Source organism: Phodopus roborovskii, unplaced genomic scaffold (assembly GCF_943737965.1).
Source record: "Phodopus roborovskii unplaced genomic scaffold, PHOROB, whole genome shotgun sequence".
Taxonomy (NCBI): Eukaryota; Metazoa; Chordata; class Mammalia; order Rodentia; family Cricetidae; genus Phodopus; species Phodopus roborovskii.
The window spans coordinates 10,994,955-11,015,468 of NW_026125278.1; the positions used below are offsets into that span (position 1 = coordinate 10,994,955).

General features: G+C 41.6%; 1 protein-coding gene across 1 annotated transcript in view; it reads right to left on the reverse strand.

Annotated features, from left to right (window-relative positions):
- The window catches only part of Ptgfr (prostaglandin F receptor), a 33,333-nt gene extending 13,223 nt beyond the window's left edge, over positions 1-20,110 (reverse strand). Inside the window, exons 1-2 of the mRNA XM_051195428.1 lie at positions 20,006-20,110; positions 18,020-18,889 (exon numbers count right to left, since the gene is read on the reverse strand). Coding sequence (XP_051051385.1) covers positions 18,020-18,817 — 798 coding nt within the window. The 5' untranslated portion in view covers positions 18,818-18,889; positions 20,006-20,110. The remainder of the gene's footprint in view (positions 1-18,019; positions 18,890-20,005) is intronic.
- Between the last annotated feature and the right edge of the window lie 404 nt (positions 20,111-20,514).

The window sequence follows — 20,514 nt, forward strand, 5'->3', positions numbered from 1 at the left end:
GTGAGTATCTGTGTCTGTCTGTGCATAGGCGCTCATACGTGTGGGTGCCTGCAGAGGCCAAAAGAGGAGTTCAAATCTTCTGGAGTTGGAGTTACAGGCAGTTGTGAGGGGGCCAATATGGGTGCTAGGTGTTCTGCAGAACCAGCAAGCCTGCTAAGAGATGTTAACTATTGAGTCATCTCTCCAGTCCCAAGAACAATAACAAATTTAAAGGATTAAAACTGTCAACTTCTGAATTTTCTATGTCATGTGATGGGGACACATCACTCACTTTGTTCGTTACTATGAGCCCTGCTGATAGTCCTATTTAAAGTACTTGTAATGTCAGCACAAATAAGTTAGAATGAGTCGTAAACCAGTAGCTGAACTCTATGGACAAGTACATTAGGAACATTTCACTCTATAGTTGAACTTGTCATTAGTTTTCCCTCCTTGAAGTAACTGGGAGAGATAAATGCTAAGCTTCTACTTCATTTATGGAGAATTTCTGGATGTAGGTATAGGGAGGAGGCTGCTACAGTGTTTGCCATGTAAGGAGGAGAACCTAATTTGATCCCCAGAACACACATAGAAGCCGTGGGCATGGTGGTCCACACTGGCACTCCCAGCACTTGGGAGGAGATGGATGAGTTATGCGGCTTTCTGCCTAACCAGCCTATAAAGGGGAGATTTTATCTCAAGGAAACAAGGTGTATGGGATCTGAGGAATGACATCTGAGTTGACGTTTGGCTTCCACAAACAGGTGCACATGCACCCACATACATGTAGGTACACATATATAAACATACACAATACATGCACACACGCACACGCGCGCGCGCGCGCACACACACACACACACACACACACACTCTCTCTCTTTTTTAAAAGAAAAAGGAATTTCTCTCATCTAATAATTTTCCCACCGTCAGGGAAAATAGCACAATTATGGCACGAAGGTTAAGATAACTCTTATTAGAGGTTACAGAGCAAAAGGAGCTAGCACAGAAGAAAGAATGGGTCCACAGCTAAAGGCAGCAAACTGATATGGCCAGAACCTGACCAGCAGGATGGCCCTCCCGCCTGTCCTGCCTAAGGGGATGGGATGGAAACTATAGCTCACATGCATCTCCTTTACGAGCTCAGACTTGTTCCAAACGTATGCGCCTGGAAACATTGCCATTACTTGACTTCAGAAATAGTGAAGTTAAAAGATTTTCCTGGAGTTTACTCTTGGGCCCCAAAGAGTAATCAAAAGACAGTGTTATTACATTGTGGATGCATTCAAGATGGCAATAGGGACACCTTTTTATGTATCTTATAATCATTTCCAAGTCAATAGCATAGTGTCACCAAACCCTTCTCATTGTTCACTCCTGTCACTCCAGAACGCTAAGGCTCTCTTCCTCTGGAGAAATCAGTACATATCAGGAAAGTCATTTCTTCTGTGACTGTGTAAAACTGAAACTCCAGGTCTACTACTCTTTTGGCCATTATATTATTTCTGTTACTTTTTTCTACCGAGTTGCCAGGTCTTGTAGTATTACTTGTAACACCAGAAAGCCAAGCCCTTCCTCTGCAGTTATGTGAAAGGTATTGGATCCTTGAGAGGTTTTGCAAATCATACCTCAAAAATGACCTCCTTTAAAACAATATGGTTTCTCTAGAAACTCCCAAGAGAAAATAAATGGAGTCGATGCTTTGGATTTGGGTAAACCATTCAATACAGATAATGAAGTTGATTTGCATGCAGCTTTTCCTGAGTGGATCAACTAACCGCTAGTGTGAGATATAAAGTCCCTCTAATCCTGAACCTCCAAAGCCTAAACTCCCAAAAGAGAACAGAGTAGGGGTGGTATTCTAGAGAAGAGTTGACCTTACTAATTACTAAGAGTGCTCATATTAAAAAGAAAACCATGATATGGCATGAGCTTCTAATGGCATTTACTACATTTGTGGGAAAAGATAGGGTCATTTAACCCATGCAAGAAAAGAAAGATCATGAATTATCAAGAAAACTCAGAAGGCAAGGATTGCACTTCTCAAAGAGAACACAGGTCAGAACTCATTTCGGGAAGCAGGCTATATGAGCCCGATTTCAAGGACTATGGCCAAGAACACAGTATCCACCTATAGATAAGGTTTCTCAGAAAATGATTTCCTTGAAAGGCCATGTATTTCATGGGTCTTTTGTAACAGAGCTAGTTTTGCCCATACTTCTACAAATGAACTACTATTTCCTTTGAAGTTAAGATCTCATTTTAGTCATGTTTATATGCCCAAGGAAAATCTCAGTGGTGTGTATTTGGTCATTACTTTTCAATTACCACTGCATTTTAATAGAAAAGAAAGTACAAACATGACCATAATAATGAGGAAGAGGTAACACCCTAATTTATTAGATGCTTATGAGATAATATGTGAAAACTCATAAGGTCCCTTATTCATTTTTATCCAAACTAAATTTGACATAGACTCTTAATAATTTGACAAAGGACATATGGTTGGTATGCTCAAAGCTGGTGGGAAGCAAATCCTGCAGCATGCATTGGGCTTTAGGAACTGACTTCACAGATGTACAGGCTCAAACACGGAGCAAGGAGACTAACTTCATACTCCTCTTGAGATGGACTCATATGCATTGACAGACATACTCAGTGACAGAAGCCATACACTTGAGACCTCTCCACACGTAGTGACTGTCTCACAGATGTTTGGTAGGGGAATGCAAGACCAAAGTGGGAAATGCAGTTTCCTGTTTCTCTGGGAATGAACACAAGCCCTTTCTTCCTGGATGCAGAAGCTAGAATGAATCTCAGGGCAGAATTTGGTGGCACTATCTTTTTTTTTTTTTTCTCCTCAGAAATATGTGCTTATTTACGGGGACTCATTAAAACAGTCTAAGGTTTTCTAGAAAAATAAATAAATAAATAAATAAATAAATAAATAAATAAAGTGATTGCTTCTAATTTAAATTTTTAAAAAAATCTCCAATGTCACCCACGGCTGTATTCTTTTTAACATGCAGCCGTGGGTTCCTTATGAGACAGACGGTCCTTGGCCATCTGATCTGAAATATCCCCATACCCACCCACTTGGGTAACCATAATTGTGAGAAGCTGTGTGCTTGCTTATCTCTGCTGCACCCTGCCCTGCCCTTCACTCTCTGCAGCCAGCACCTACAGCAGAGCCCTAACCTGCACAAGACACACAAGGGAGGAGACCCTGCTGACCACCTAGCAGCACAGCCTTAGCGTCAACAAACGCTGTTGACAAATGCAATGCGTTGAGAAAGTATTTACTGAACGAATGGATATTTGTAAGCATATTGCATTTGCATATGTGTTTTCATTGACTTATTTTAAAAATGGTCAATTGCCATTAAGGCCATACTTTCGGATTCACTCAAAAATCAAGAATTCAGAGCTGAAGAGATGGCTCATCAGCTAAGAGCGAGTATAGCTATTGCAGATTCAGTTCCCAGAACGCATATCAGGTACCCATAACTGTCTGTAACCACAGCTTCAGGAGATTCAACTTCTGGCCACCAAGGGACACTGTACTCACGTATACATGTAGATACACATACACGCATGCATTTGCATGCACGCACACACACACACACACACACACACACACACGCAGGAGTGGGGTATGAAAAAATGAGAACCTGAGCTCAGATCCCAGCACTCACATACGAAGCTGGGCGTTGCCATGAGGGTGTATAAACCCAGTACTTCACAAGGGGACACAGGAAGGTCACTGGAGCTCACTGGCCACCATCCTGGCTCTAGGTTCAGTGAGAGATCCTGACTCAAGGGACAAAGATGAAGACAGAGCAGCCTCCCTCCTCTGCCTCCATCATGCACATATATGGATAGACATAGAATACACACAAACACAGAGACCTACGGTGTCCTCCAACTACAGACATGTCTGGATATGAGTGCAAACAGTGGTGCAGGGTCCTAAAACCATCAAATGTTGCAAGACGCTTGGGCCAAGCATTCTGTTCAAAATGGGAAGAGCACATCAAGATAAAGGTTTGCTTTGTTGCGACCAAAATGCGACTGCTGGCTCCTCGGAGCACCCTCTGGTTTTAATGGAAGTCTGACAGGTATGGGTCTGCTGTGAACACAGGCGAGGGACTTGTGACCTCTGGGTAGCTGTAAACAAATGGGAGGGAGTTTTGACCTCTGTACTGGGCTTTAACATTTCAATGACAGGAGTAAAGATCCTTCTCAAAGACTAAAATCAAGAGTGATTTTAATATCCATTGCCAACTAACAGAGCTGCCTATTTTTAAATTTGGAAATTTTGGATTTTCCCAGGAAAATTAGAGGCCAGTTTAAAAGGGCAAGATGAGAGTCTAGGAAGTGCTGTGATCTATAAAGGAGAAGAGAATAACTATTTTTAAAAAATATTTAAGTGTTTCAGCAAATTTGTTCAGACAACCCTAGACTCAGACCTATATTAGCATAACAATAGATTATAAAAAAATCTTTTTAGTCACATTTATTTTTCTCCACAAATCATAGCCAAATTAAATTTTTTTTTGTATTTTGCTTGCCTTAAGTCTGGGGATATTTTGTTTTTAACTAAAATTTCAGATATGGCTAATTGTATTGGGTAATGAATGACTCACAATGCTAAACACAGACATGGTAAATTAACACATCCTTACATATTCACTAATGTTCTCTGTGTCTGAGGGTAAGTACAAGAAGAATGTCATGCAACTCAATAGGTTGTCATCTATGAGGTACCCCGAGAACTATTTGCCTGTGCACACAGGAGATGTGTTTTTCCTAATACATTAATTAATTCTGAATTCTTAGAACAAAGCTTCCAAGCAAGAACTTTACAAAACAATCACCATAATGACACTTTTATAGTTATTTTTCAAAACAGTTATAACATGCTTCAAAAAAATAATGTCTTTCAAGCAAAAACCCTTATACGATATCCTGGCCACTTAATAATGATTGCCATAAGTATTGCTTCATGGATTTTTGTATGTGATTAAAGGATTCTAAAGGACGAACTCTATTTTCCTTGGGCCTTTCCAAACCACGTATGAGGCACCAAAGGATGCAAAGTAGAAACAGATGACATTGGCTTGTCATTGAGGAGTTTCCACCCACTTGAGAGACAGTCAGTCACACAACAAACACTAGGAGCGCATTACACTTGATCTGTTTTGTCCAATGTGAGATAAATGTAAACCAGAATAATCGACACAGGTTCCACAGAGAATACCAAAAAGGTACCATAAAGGTAATAAAAGGCAAATCAATCATTTCAGGGATGCAATTCAAAAGCAGAATTCAATTAATTTAACGTACTATAGTAACACAGATTTTGTTGTTTGTTTCTCTTTTGTTTTGTTTTGGGAGTCAGGATCTCATGTAGCCCAGGCTGGCCTTGAACTTAATTTGTAGCTGAGGCTGACCATGAACTTCTTGTCCTCCTGCCTCTGCCTTCCAAGGTAAAACACTCTTAGAGATGATTTTTCACTACCCACATATGTATTTGAATATCCTTGTGATTCTTCACTTGAAACCATGTAAGTTTGGCATTTCATCAATTAAGAATGTGTTGTGTTTCTTTTAATACTACAAGAAGAAACATTATTCAACAGCTAGCATTCACATGGAACTGTTATGATTTTAGCTATAAGAATGTTGCTTAACAAACTGTATCGATCTACTCCTAAAGTCACCTTTTCCCAGGAGAATGGTAGAGGGAGGCCAAGAGTTCTCCTTTCATACAATGCCCAGTGCCCTTCCATGGACAGGGTAAGTGAAGCTCATTCTAAAGAGAGACCTTCATCCCTTAAGTCAAAGTGTGTTGACAGTGCTTTGGTCTTGTAAGGACTGGGGTGGCAGCAGAGAATTTCCTGGGGACTTCTTGCACACTAGGCCTACGTTCTGTAGCTGAGGGTGCAGGGCGTCATTCTGAAACCACAATGAAGCATGTCTCCGAGAATAACAGTGTGGAATAGCAATCTCATCTGACTGACTGGCTTCGCACTGTGAACACTTAGCTTACAGAGACAAATCAGACTTGCATAATTAGAGAAAGGCAAACAGTGCACATAGAATTAATTCCTAGATAGATCAATGTCTTCCTTTGCACCCAGAAAAACACTTTTAGCATGTTGTCCTTGATGTTGTATTCGTACATAAGCCTTCTCTAAGTATGAATGGTTCATGCTGAAAAGCAACACCTTCTGTTCAGTGTTATGCGTTTAGAATGTCTTGATATTATTTTCTTTGTTAGCAGAGTGGTTGTTTGTACTGCCTTAAATTAAGAAAGAGCTGGACTTAGCTTCTTCAGGTTTTCAGTGGGGAAAAGAACCACCACATACCCCATAAAAGTGCCAGAATCTACCAATTTTTATAAAGGGCTTTAAATGTTTGTTTGTTTGATTGATTGCTTGCTTGCTTGATTGATTAATTGATTTTTAACATTTAGCAGCATGGGCATTTTTCTGAGATATGGCCCCTATGGTTTAAGGCAGTTCTTTCTTCTTTCCTGATTTCATTGGTATGACCAAATTATCAACACCATACAAGTCTACCAATCTTGGCAAAAAAAATGGCAAAGAGCTGAGATGAACTCCAAATAAGAGGAAGAGGACCACACACTGGAAAGCGTGGGAACTACAGGTGGTAAAAATATAGGGAAAAGAGAAATGTAATTAAATTATAAGCTCAGAAATAGTAAAGTTAAAAAAAAAATACATAAGTTACAAGCATATGATACTACACTACATCAGAAACGAACTCTCCATTCATTGGAATGACAGAGCTGTCTGTTGCTCTCTTAGTTGCAACTAGAAAAGGAACTTAAATACTAGGAAATAAGGGGTGCAGAGATCTTCAAACAGTTTTTGTTTTTTTGTATTGTTTTGTTTTGTTTTTGTTTTTTCCCTCCTAGGAGCAATTATACTCAAGACTTTCTGAAAAGGAGGATTTCTTATTTAAGCAAAGCCTTAGGGTGTGCCGCACTGAAGGGAAATTCTCAGAAATTTCTTACTAACACACGGGTCTTGGGCAACCCTGAGCCCAGACCATGGCAGGGTTATAAGCGGGGACCAGAAACTCTGTGGTCAGCATCAAGTTCCTGCAGCTCTTCAAAATCAACATTTTGAAACTGGATTTATCCACACTCTTCCACCCTCTGGCCCCATCTGGTTGACCTTCATACTTTCCTGAATTGGCAGAGAATGCACCTATGCAGGTACCGGCTGCCGCATGCGGGTAGGAAGTTGCAGCTCCATGAGAGTAGGAAGTTTCTGTTCACATTTTGTTTTCTTGTTCCAGCCTCAAGCACAAGCATGAGAGAAGAGGAGAGAAAATCTTGACTTGTTTTGTTTGAAAGAAGCACTGCAGGAATGTCTACACCCAAACACAAAGACAGCCCAGGACAGCCTGAAAGTCGACTCAGAACTGTGTGGCTATGCTGTTCATTCCAGCATCTTACAGACAAAATGACCACACTGGCAAAAATCACATATTAAATTCACTTGACATTGTAAAACCAGTTTTTATTATTTATTCATAATATTGTAAGAAATACAAGTTTTGAGAAACAATGGCCTCTGTGGTTTAAGCAAGTGACTCTTTCCTGCCCTGATCCCATCAGTGCAGCCAGTTAGTGGCACCTTACATGCCTACCATCCTTACCAAAGGAAGTGCAGAGAGCTGAGCTGGGCTCGGTGGCAGGGGGAGATGGCCACATGAACTGTGAAACATCTCTGCAGTATAGAGTAGGCTCTGGCACTCTGTGGGGGGGGGGCAGTAACTAAGCCCAGTGCTGTCTGTGGAATGATAAAGGCAGTCCTGGATGCTGGTAAGAAGGACCAGAATGAAACAGGGGTTGTGTGCAGGTAACCCTGGCTGTTAAAACTTACGGAAAGTCCTCAAACACACCTCACAGGAAACTACCATCACCAAGTTTCGGAATACAACCAGTACAATAAAAACAGGACATCGAATTCTTCAGACACATTGTGCAGAATGTCATGAAGAAAAGAATGAAAAGATACTGGGTTAAAAAGAGAGACAAATACCTGAGCACAGTGGCCCATGCCTTTAATCCCAGCACTTGGGAGGCAAAGGCAGCCTGGTCTACATAGACATTTCCAGGATAGCCAGGGTTACAAAGAGACCTTTTCTCAAAAACAAAAACTAGAAAAATAGAATTGGCTAACAGGCTCAGGAAGACCCAAGTATGTGCTATATAAGAATTCCGCATATAAGCCAGAAATTTAAAAGTCGATAGTTACTTAAAGACAACTAGCTAACTATTCAAAATAAAACTCAGATTATTAATTTTCAGATTTGGTTGTAAATATATTTAAAACATAAACACCATGGGGACTATGGAAATGACTCAGTGGTAAGACCTTCCATGGAAACATGAGCCCCACGCCCTGTTATCAAGGGTTCATAGCAATTGCTTTTGAAGGGTGTTTCTCCTGCTGGGCTCTCCACCAGTACACCTACTGGAGACATCCACCCAGTTCTTCCCTCAGCAATGAGGGAACTGGTAAGGGAAAATATGAGTATATTGTTTAGGCTTACAATTCCTATTATCGAAATTCTTAGAAATTTTAATTATTTTTTATGGTTAGTCTTTTCGAAGGTATTTTTAATCTGCATGCTTAGAAAGTACTAGAAACTTCTGCAGTTTCCTTCCCATCAGGGTTTTCTGTGTCTTCTACTTTCTGAGTCATGTCAGTTATCCAAAGATTGTATGAAATATTAATTTAATCATTCAATATTTATTATCCATTTTAATTGTTCCCGTGTTCATTTCATTGCTTGAAAAGTATCACTCAATATTAATTCACTGCAGACCCTCTCTGGGAAGACTGGAAGGAGGGGAAACTGTAGTCACAATGTATCACTGTATGAGAAAAGAATCTGTTTTCAATTTGAAGAACACTAATTCTCTGCAATCCACTGTTTTCTAACGTTGTTACAACTTGGGCAAACAACACGATCTGAAATGCACTTTGCTGTCTAGAGACTTTATTCTGTGATAGATTTCATTCTCTTTTATTTTTTTTGGTTTGAACACTTTTGTGCCTTCACTTTGGATTTCTATGCCAAGTAACTTTTCTTTCTAAACAATGTTATCTAGATATGTTTCCATTGTATAAATTGCCAAAGATAATCTCATCCACAATAAAATACCTGTTGTTACTTTATTTTAACTTCTGACACACACACCTCATTCAAGTACCCTAGCTTGAGGCCATAAATCTTATGAACAGTTGAATCATAGTGACTGATATTCTAACATAACCTAACAGTGCCTGTCACATGACAAGTGCATGATAAATTTGTCAAATCCGTAAGAAGTACTAGTGAATGTCCATAGTGGAAGGGACAGCTAGCTCCTCATGTAACACTCATTTCATTGGCTAGGTAATTTTAAAGTCCTTTAGATTATCTCATTAACAAAATTACTATATGACAGGATTGTCATTTAATAGTAACAACGACAATAAAAATAATAGCATAATAACCAGAAACACGTGGCACTTGATGTGTATGAGATACAATTTTAAGTGCTTCTTCACACATATCAACCCATCCAGTTTTTGCCACAAACCTATAAAGTGAATGCTGTTGAGATGCCCACTTTGTGTGTGGGTAAACCATTCCAGTCACGTGGCCACACAGGAAAGGCAGCTTGCAAGCAGGCTCTAAACCATGGCACTCTGTCCCCTCTCCAAGAGCAAAAACGTACACCTCTTTCTTTATCTGAGTTATCCGCTCTCTCTTGTCTTCTTCCCCCTGACACCACTCATGGCCTCAAGCACAGTGCCTTGTGATAGCTCCAACAATTTTTGCTAACTTTCACCTGACTCTTCACCTACAGCATAAGAATATTTCAACGGAACAAGGGTACAAAGGACTGGCAGTTGCCACCTACTTTGGAAGAGATATTGAAACAGGGATCAGAACCAGGAAAAGCATGAAGCACATCTGACTAGACACTGTTAATTTAATCAGCGTGGTGAGCAGAAATGATAGTCTCACAGTGCTGTCGCTGTTGCTGTGTATCTACTATGTGTCAATTGCTCTGTTACAGTTCTCAGAAAGTCAAAGGTTTGACACAGCAATATCCCTGAATAAGTATAATTATTGCATTCAGTCCCCACATGTGCAAAATTAGCTCCCGGTAACCCCAAGGTGACAGCTGAAAGGTGATGAGGCAGATGCTGATGTCCAGCCTGTGCCCTCCCTGCCCTCAAGAGAAGGCTAGATTTGCCACAAAGCTCAAAGAGTTAGGATGATTCCTTCTACAGAATCCGACTGTGTCTGTCTGTTTCACTCCCTCTCAGCATCCTACAGTCTGGATTTCATTTGGGGATTCAATCGCTGGGGAGGATTGAGGACACAGCCTCTCTGTCTATGTAAACCACAACTGCATCCAGTCCTCAGTGGTATTGACACCCTCACATCCAGGTCACAGAACAGACGGGGGTGACAGGTTTGCACGAGCTTTGAAAGATACGTTCACAAGGACCAAAAGATAAATTTCCCCCACTCCTCCCAGAACACAGATAAACAATATGGTTATGCCAGGACAAGTTTGTGTGGCTTTCATGGCCCTCCAAATCAAACACAAATGTGACTGCACTTCATATACCTACTGTTCACATAAGACCAAGCACATAAAATATCATCTGGACATCCAGGAAGATCTGAGACATTCACTCCTTGAATTGGTCCTTAAATGTAAAATCCCCACGCAGTAAATCAGAAGGCTCGAGGACATAACTGTAATTCATATGCCTGTGATTTGTTTGTACTTAAATGGTCCAAGCAATATTTTTTAAGTGTTGTCTCCATGTCTGTGACATCTTTGGGCATTTTTATGTCTTTCTTCTTGAAAACAAGAAATCTTGTTTTTCCAAGAACAAATGAACTTAAAATAACAGAATCTTCCAGACCACCATGCTCTTTTTAAGCAATTGATTTCTGTGTGACACCTCAGCCTAGCGGTGTCTTTTCTTTATCGACATTCACTGGGCAAGTTTTTCCATGGAGAAAAATGTTACTCTTCTTAACCAAGTTCCGCTTCAAATGCAGAGTGCAACATGTTTATCTGGTCCTATTCCAGATCTATGGGAAAAATGTTTAATATGCAGATAGGACATGAGCCAACAGACTTCTGAATCACTGTCCCAAAGTAAACTCCCCAGAAAATTAGCATTGAGCTGGAGGTCTGTATTCCAAACACTTTCAAACTGTGGTTCGGTGAGGGTAGCAAGACTATCCAGATGCCAAGCTGCCAAGACACTGTGAGGAAAGCCCCTCTGCTGATACCTCAGCAAGCCCGAAGCAGGAAGAGACCTGAGGACATGTCCCAAATGACGCTCGGGACAGAGTTCTCCAGTTTCATGCTTACCTACTACTATATAGAGCGACAACAGACAGAGAGTGGCATAATCAGCAAGGTGGCTACTCTCAGCTGAAGGAAGCTGAGGAAGACTCATCCCAAGGGCCTTCTCCATGGGAAGAAGCTTCCACATCCACCCTCAAAATAAGTAGGCAGCTTTGGCTACATAAGGAGCTTAAGGCCAACCTGGGATATCTAATACACAAATCAAAACATAAATAGGAAGTTAGGTAGATACACCACACACACACACACACACACACACACACAAACACACACACAAACACACACCTTAATTCAATCAGTCAGTAGAGACATGAGATTACCAAGCCCAATTGCAGACAAATTTCAACATTTAGAGTAAATATTTCATTTAATGGCAGTGAGCATGTAACATCTGGAAGTCTTTAAGTAATTTTCTCCTCTCGCCTCCTGACAAGATTCTCACATGCATTTCAGGGTGTCAGAAAGAGAAAGGCCGTGCTAAAAGCTTTGGGAATAGATTATAGTACTTTTTTATTGCTTAATGTTTTCTTTTGCCTCAGAACTTCCTACCCAATGCATGGTTCATTAAGGGTTTTTTTTTTTTTTTTTTGTTTGTTTGTTTGTTTGTTTGTTTGTTTTGTTTTTTGTTTGGTTGATTGGGTTTTTTTTGTGTGTGTTTTGTTTTGTTTTATTTTGTTGTTAAACACATGTTGACTTCACCCCTACCCATGTGTTTAGAAACTAAAACACAAATGCCATAGGGCACAACACCAATTACCACTGAGACTAACTGAGGAAATGACACACAAACAGATTGTTGTAATAATAAAAAATACAATCCCAAGTCTTGTGTATCCATAAGTTTCTTCTAGATGCTGACAAGATGAACCCTAAATTCTAATTCAGATCCAAGCTTCAGAATGCCCAAAGATTTTCTGACTTGGGAAGTTCTAGATGTAAGTCTTCCTTCTCTCAGAACATTCCAATTCCAATTATGAACTAAAGATCCAAATCCAAACAAGGTCACATACAGAATGCAAAGTTGAGACAATATAGTCACCCATTAAGCATTCCTTTGCATGGCATTCTGCTAGAGTCTACTATTAAAAACCAACCACAGGCCCAACCCTGGTCTAAGAACTGAGGATATAGCAATAAATAAGGTCTCCTACCTCTTGGAGCTTACATGCAAGAGGCAAAAGCCAAGCAACTACCAAACTAAGAAACCTTGCATACTTCTGAGTGCTTTGAGGAAACTGAAGTAGAGGAAGGGAAGAGAGAGGTGGAGAAATGGTTTTTATTTTGTTTATTTGTATTTATTTACTTATCTATTTATTTATTTGGGGGTTTTTGTGTAACAGCTCTGGATATCCTGGAACTCTTTTTGTAGACCAGGCTGGCCCCAAACTCACAGAGATCTGCTTACTCTGCCTCCTAAGTGCTGGGATGAAAGGATTGCATCACCACTGCCCAGGCTCTGTGTGCGTGCATGTGCGTGTGTATGCGTGTGCGTGCGCGTGCGTGCGTGCGTGCGTGCGTGTGTGCGTGTATGTGTGTGTATGTGTGTGTGTATGCCACAGGAATGTCAGGAGAGGGTTCTAGGCAAAAGATGCCAAGACTCAGGGTGGGAATGTGCTCCTAGTGAGCCAGCCACTCGGTGACGCTTGTTGTCACCTACTGCATGCCTACCCAGTGTGGCAAGGCTGCCCTCACCTGTGTGACTCAAACTGTGCTGACACAATGCCGCTTGCTGTACCGTTTCTTCTGTATGTGTCTGAGCTGCCGAGTACTTTTGCAGAAGTAGAACCCTGGAGTAATAGATCCTGCCTGAGACGTGAACGGTGACTCCCATATTCCGAAAACACATTACCATTTAGGATGGAAAGCAGCTGAGATGATGTTAAGTCGGCAGCAATCCAATGATAATCAAAAAGAAAGAAACAAAATGCCTTTTTGCCAAGATAGGAAACAGCACGGTGTAAATCCACTCCGCTCTTTTGTGTGTTTAACTTCTATTCTTCTCTTATACGTCACAAACTGATCAAAGTTTTCCCTCCATCCATTCTACCCAGTCCCTCCCCCACCCCCACTCTCCCCCAGATCAACTCCACCATTTCTCAAAAAGAAAGAGCAGGCCCCCCAGGGATATCCACATGGCTTAACGAGATATAATGCGATCAGTCACAAAGCCTCATATCACAGCTGGATGTGGCAACCCAGTAGGAGGAAAAGGGTCCCAAGTACAGGCAAAAGAGTCAGAGACAGTGTTAGCATTCAGGCATCTGCACTGGCCTGCCCTTGGAGTTCTGGCAGGACATGCCCTCAGCTGCAGCCACTAAGGGCACTGCCTGTCCCTTTAAAAAGGGTCCTGCCCACCTCCCATCGCTTTCTTTCTCTCCCTCTCTCTGTCTATCTGGTCCCCACACCCACCTCTTTCCTCTCTCCTGATAATCCTGTCCACAGAGGCCAGTCTCTCCCCTCCCTCTCCCTTTTCCCTTAATAATAATATTTTTTAAAAAACGAAAACAAAAAAACCTCTGCTTGAACTTGATCACATGGTGTCTTTCTCTCTTGAGCTGCTTTTTTAAAACTGCAACAGACAGCTCCCACTCCCATTGAATGGAGAAGCACACACTCTGTATGGGTCTGAGTTAGGTCTTCTGCATATACCTTACGGCTGGGTAGCTTGATGTCGACTCTGCTCTTAATTTCAGTGGAATCCCTCTTATTTGACATGGTAAGACATAAAGGTATATTAGTTAATATTTTTAATTTTATAAATCATTTAACAATTTTGTGTATTCTCTCTGAATATACATATATGCATGTATACAAATGTGTATTTTACATGCATGAAGATACATGTGCCACTGGAGAGATGACTCAGTACTTACAAGCACCTTTTTATCTTCCAAAAGACCTGAGTATCCAGCCCCAAAAATCTAATGCCCTCTTCTGGCCTACACATCATACACACACCCACACACAAATAGAATAATAATAATAAAATAAGAAGTAAAAATTTAAAGAACAAACATTATGTACCTACTACTTCCATATACAACCACATGTTACATGCACAGATTTAAACACACAGAGATTGGTCCACTGTCATGTGCACAGAATGTCAAGAGATTAGAAGTGTGTGGCCAAGATTCAGACCAGAATGCATGTTTATAGATTTTCTACATTTTCTTTTCACTTAACACATACAGATGTGTATCCATCTACCATCCTTCAGTGCTAAAATAAGGACAGAGATACACAGAGATTTCCATTGTGTTCTTTAACAATGATGGGAGTCAGCCTTCCAAACAGCCACAGGACAAAAATCCTTAGTCCCGTCATTGTGTTCTCTACAACACCTAGTCAGTATAATACTGGGACCTTCAGCAATTTTGGTCAAAGTTAAACTAACCACCAGATTGATCTGTACCGATAATAACCCTAGATACTAAATATTTAATTACAAAGATGACTAGAAACATTTGTATGAGAGTTACAAGCTGAGAAAAATCAAAATTCAATTCTACATATACAAAACAAACAAACAAACAAAAAACCACGTCTTGGGTAAACTTCATACGTAGGAAATCATCTTGTTCCTCAAATACTTTGTTGTCCTTTATTTAAAGTTACCCTCTGAAGAGACAGTAAAAATAAGCGCCTGGCCTTCTCCAGAGAGATAGCTGAATTTCAACATTTCATAACCCTGCCAGTGCTGACATGGAAGACGTGAAAGCTTACCACTTCATTTCAGTACTTGCTTAGCTCTCACCCACAAAACTCAGAATCCATTCTGGTCAATCATTTCCAATCTTTTGACATTCATCCTACTTAAGTTTCAATCAACCAGTTAACAAGTATTTATTGCCCTACCAAATTAGAGAAATATGCATAGCAATTATGTTAAACCCCTTTTAAAGTTATATATTTTACGAAAAGAGCATTAAAAAAAAAACAGTCATTGCTTATACACATGTAAGGGCAAAACAGATTGTTAAGAAATTGTCACTTGGAGCTGGGCATAGTGGTGCATGCCTGTCATTCCAGCACTCAGGGCACAGTGTGAGACAATCACCACAAGGTCAAAGACAGCAGGTCTGCCTAGCAAGTTCCAAGGAAAGCTACCTTGCCTAGAAAACTCAAAAGATCATTTTATAATTATTGTTTGACTCTAAGAGTTTTCAGTGAGCCTGTTTCTATATGGAACTCTATGCCAAACGATGAGTGTGGGTTCTTATATTTGTCAGCTGGAATGTTAATTCAGTGAATTTATCTGACTTCATCTTGATTACAATTATGAAGTACAGATATGGCAAGACCTAAATGTTACTAGGAAGTTATAGTCTAAATAAATGCAAATTTTCTTCTTGACTTCTAAATCTCAGCTCCTGGGAAAAGCAAATTCCATTTTTCTCTTCCATGAAATGAAATACACCACATGGTAACGAGCCAGAATGGAGTGATTGGCACTTACCATCATCATATATCAGCCAAACCCTTGGAAAGGTTGAAACAACTCATAACCAGCCAATTGAGAAGCACCTGTGGTGCATCTCCTGTGTGCTCTACATAGTGTGCTTACACACTTAAGAAGATTTGAGAAGTAGCAATATATAGGCATATCAATAATCCTGAAAGGGAAAGTGAAGAAAATACCTCAGGAAAACCTTACTCTTCATGCTAATCAAAAGGATGGAGTAGAGGAGGAAAAGAAAACAGTCTCATTAAATTGAAATAATTAAAAATCATTTAAAATATAAATAAAATTGTAGTATCTATTCAATCAATAAAAGAAACCAAAATTTCAGCAAAAAAGGAGAAAATGGAGACTCAACTGTGTGGTAAGATTCTGGGATTCCATTTCTCCCATGGTCTTACAGGAGTTAATCCTTCACTCCAGTTCCTCAGAGGTGAAAGGCAGAGCTAAACAGAACCTTCATGATGATTAGGAACCAATCAGCCCACATCTCAAGACAGCATGGGTTGTCTGAATCATTTTTCCCTCCTTTATTCCTCTTATTGCAGGGTCCCTCCAAGCTATGGCCCTCACCCTTCACACTCAAAGCCTCCTTAACATTCCCTTCCCACTTTTTTTTCATTTTACCTCCATAATTACCAAGTCAAGTACAATTCACTCAGCCTCGTTTTGTATTTTGAAAAACCACATTTGTTTAAAAACTTAAGAAATCCCTTGTGCCAAGTATCATAAACTTAAATAAAACCACTCTAAATGAACACTGATGTAATTCAAAATGTTTTATCTTGTTTTTGTTCTTCAATTAGAACACGCTACTACTAAGGAAAAATCAGACCCCAGCCTTAATTAACTGCAGGTCCCATAAACTGACAACACACAGTCTTCGAGAAACTGGATTGTCATGAGTAACCTCAGTACTCTTAAGTAGACCATTCTACCTGATTAGCCCAGAGAAAACATGAATAGACTCTTAAATGATTCAACAATTTAAGGCACTAAATTGAAATAGCAAAGCAATAAAATGTGAGTGAGCACTTATAAAAGACATCTTTTATGCAACAAAACCATCTCTTTCCTTGGCTCCTGGGCATGAGCCATGCTCACAACCTTTGATGTGCATGATGATCATCTATGCTGTGTATCAGAGCCATGCTTTCTCAGACAACTGGTATACCCGTGATGCAGGAAAGAACATCATATCAGACCGTCAGCTAACAGCCTTACTGATGGCCATACCCAGCATTGCCTCTACTGCCACCTTGCTTCCCCTCCTGCCTCATTTTTACTTTGGTCCAATCTGGATGTCAGCCCACTTGTCCACACTGCAGGCAAAGGAATGGAACCACCTGACACTCCCCCTTCCTCTCACAGAAGTTTGCCTTTCCTCTTTAATTGCATAGTGTCATAAAGTGAATGTGGTGAGTGAACTTGGCATAACTTCTCTTATCGTTTTTTTTGGCCTTCTATCTGGAAAAGAATATGAACGCTTTATTAATTCTTTTATTTCCAGACTAAAATACCAAGCTGTCACATGCACTTGCTGACTCCGGGGCTTTTAAAGAAATGAAAGGATGAATGTCTGACCTTCCGGTCAATCATCCCCCCACGCTCTCAGTATCAGCATCGCTGTCCTTGGTGAACTAGTGATGTCTTCTCTTCATTATCTACAGAGCTGGCTGACCTGTCAGTTATCTCAGCTCGATCCCCACAGTTGGCAAGCTGTGACTTCATCTTTACGTGTTAAAAGCAACTTTGCAGCTGCTCTATTGTCTGCAGATTAAAATCTGTGTCGCTTTCTGTCAAAACCCACCTAATTCTGACACAGTGTCTATCATGGCCACTCATTCCATTAACATTTTAGTAGGTAATCACACCCAGTACACTGAAGCTAGTACTTATGTTACTTTACACTCTCCCATGTGGAAGCAAGAAAGACTGTGTTTACACTTGTTTGAAGCACATTTAATTTGGGGCCTATGGAAAAATAAACATGCTGTCCAGAGCTGAACACTGAAGCCAATGTTAACACTCAAAAGACTGACATTCTAGATCAGCACTGGCATTCTAGATCTGAGAAAGACAACAGAGCTTTCGCAGAATGTAGCTAAACCCCAGAAAGCAGAACTGTTGGTACTTTAGGATCTTACCAGAAAGGGACTCCAGCAGACACAGGAGACACACATTATGGCCAGGAGTTGAATGACCGTCTCAAAGTGATGGGATCTGCCTTGTCTATGCTGCTGGCTTTTAAACTTCACCCTTAAGAGTGTCACTCCTGTGATGGCATTGCACAGGAACGAAACACCAAGAGCTAAGAGACCCAGAAATGAAAAGAACAAGAGATAAAACCTGTCTTCCCAGTCTTCAATGTTCTGTGTGTTGTAGAAACACCAGGTCCTGGATGCTTGGATTTGATAGTCTCGGTGTCCAAGGATAGGTAACAAAGCCACAAAAACAGCCAACACGCACACACCGCCCAGTATCATTTTCACATGTTTAGATGTAATTTTCGTAGAATGGAATATAGGGTTGGTGACTCCAATACACCGTTCAATGGCCATCGCACTGCCTAGAAAAAGTGGGCATAGGCCAGAAAACACCATGGAGATCCCAAAAACACTGCAGAGGATGTTTGATTGATCGAAGCGGATCCAGTCTTTATCAGAAGCATATACAAAGACAGCTATCCCTCCATTAATGAGATGGCCAAAGAAGTCTGTGATCACCAGGCCACTAGCCAGGAGCAGAAAGGAGGCCTTCGACTTCTGCCTAAATCTCTGATATGCCTTCATGAGAATGGCAATGGCCAGGCTGTTAGATAAGATTCCCACTGTCATGAAGATTATTGAAAAAAATACTGAAAGCCGGTTTTGCATCTGGCAGGTTGTGTTTGCGAAGAGTTCAGCTGCAGGAAACACAGGCTGTTTGGAACTATTCATGGACATTGTTGTGAAGGTAGAAGCTGTCCCCCCAGGTCATCTCTCTGTCACCACTGTACAGTCTCCAAGTGCAGACATCTGTAGCATACAGGACAGAAATTATAAAGACCAGATTGCCTCTCATCTGACATTTAAAACCAAGCATCCAGCAACCTGGGATGGGGTGGATTTACCCAGCCTATCCTAAGTCTAGTGGCAGCCCTCTGAAACCAGCATGCATAGACCATTTCGCTGGGAGACACTGACCCAAGTAGGCAACCCTCTAAGTCGTGAAAGGGCAATGCACAGAATCTCTCTCTGTCTCTGTCTCTGCCTCTGTCTGTCTCTCTCTGACACACACACGCACACTCACACTCACACTTTAACTCCTGGAGGAGACTGTTAAAGTTCTGTGCTATGATCTCAGAGCCTTTCTTTGCCCTCCTTTTGCCAAGGCAGAAATCCCTGCGCGAGTCAGGCAATGGGGAAAGAAGCCTCCCCTTAACACTTTGAGCTGAAAGATGCTGTCAGGTTACTGCAGCCTCCCGTGAGAAGCACTCCATTGTTTTTTTCCAAGTCCCCCCTAGCTACAGGATCACAGCCACCCCACCCCTAGCTAATTAGATCGGTTTCCCAAAGAAGCTTTCCCGGAGGGAGGCTGGAGATTCTACAGCACAGTGTCGTTAAGTGCCCCGGGGAGAGGCTGGCTGCACCCTCCGCGTCTTACTCACAGTTTGACTTTCGCCAGTTACAAACCCCGCAGCACCCCACGGGGCTTCAGCTTGCAACATCCTCAAAACTTAACCAACTTGCTGAAACTTTTTGCAATTCCTCAAACTCCAGCGAGTTGTTTTCCCTCCCTCCCTGGGGGGGCGCCAGAGGTCTGTAGCAGAGTGGGTAAGGACCATGAAGTGTCACCAGCAGGGAATCTCGAGAAGAGAAAGAGGTAACCCGGTTTGCTTACTTCTCTCGTAGGAGAAGCAGGGTCCTTGCTACCGTCCCCCACCCATACAGTCCAGCCCAAACACCCTTCTTTCTCCATAGCGCACCACGAATTGGGTCCAAAGTCCGTGCCAAGCTCAGCCTAAGGTGCTCGCCAATGGGGGAACCTTACAGCTGCCTCCGCAGGAGTTTATCAACCCGGGATTCGCCTGAAGAATCCAGGCACCTTGGGAATCCGGGCCATGGGAATGCAGCCTCCGGGTTGCTGGTTACCTTGGTATCCTGGGCCATCCAGCGGCTGTGTCCGGAGCCGAAGAGCTCTGCGCCTCGCTTGCCATGGCGCACCCAGCCCGGAGCAGCTGCAACCTCAGGTCCCACCGCCGAACACTTCCTATGTCCCCTCTGCGCCCTGGATCACCCACAGGACCTGCTGGTCCAATTGTACCCCGAACTCCAAGGCACCTAATCTCTCACAACCTCCACGGTGGCTGGCTTAATGACCTCCGCCCCTTCCTTGTCTCTCTCCTCCCCGCCCCTTTTCCCACCCGCACAGGGTGAGGCTACAGCATGGTCCTCTGATGTTTGGGATACCCAGCAGGGGCAGACAACACTTTGAGCCACCAGACAGCTAGGAAAAGTTTTCCTTTAAACTCATTTCCAAATGAAATAAATAAATAAAAGCCATTTCTGAGGCTGCAGAACAGGAATAAGGAGGGCCAAGTCATGTCTAGACCCTGATGTGTTTGGTTGTGAGATGCAGCTTACAGAATGAAGTCATCCCA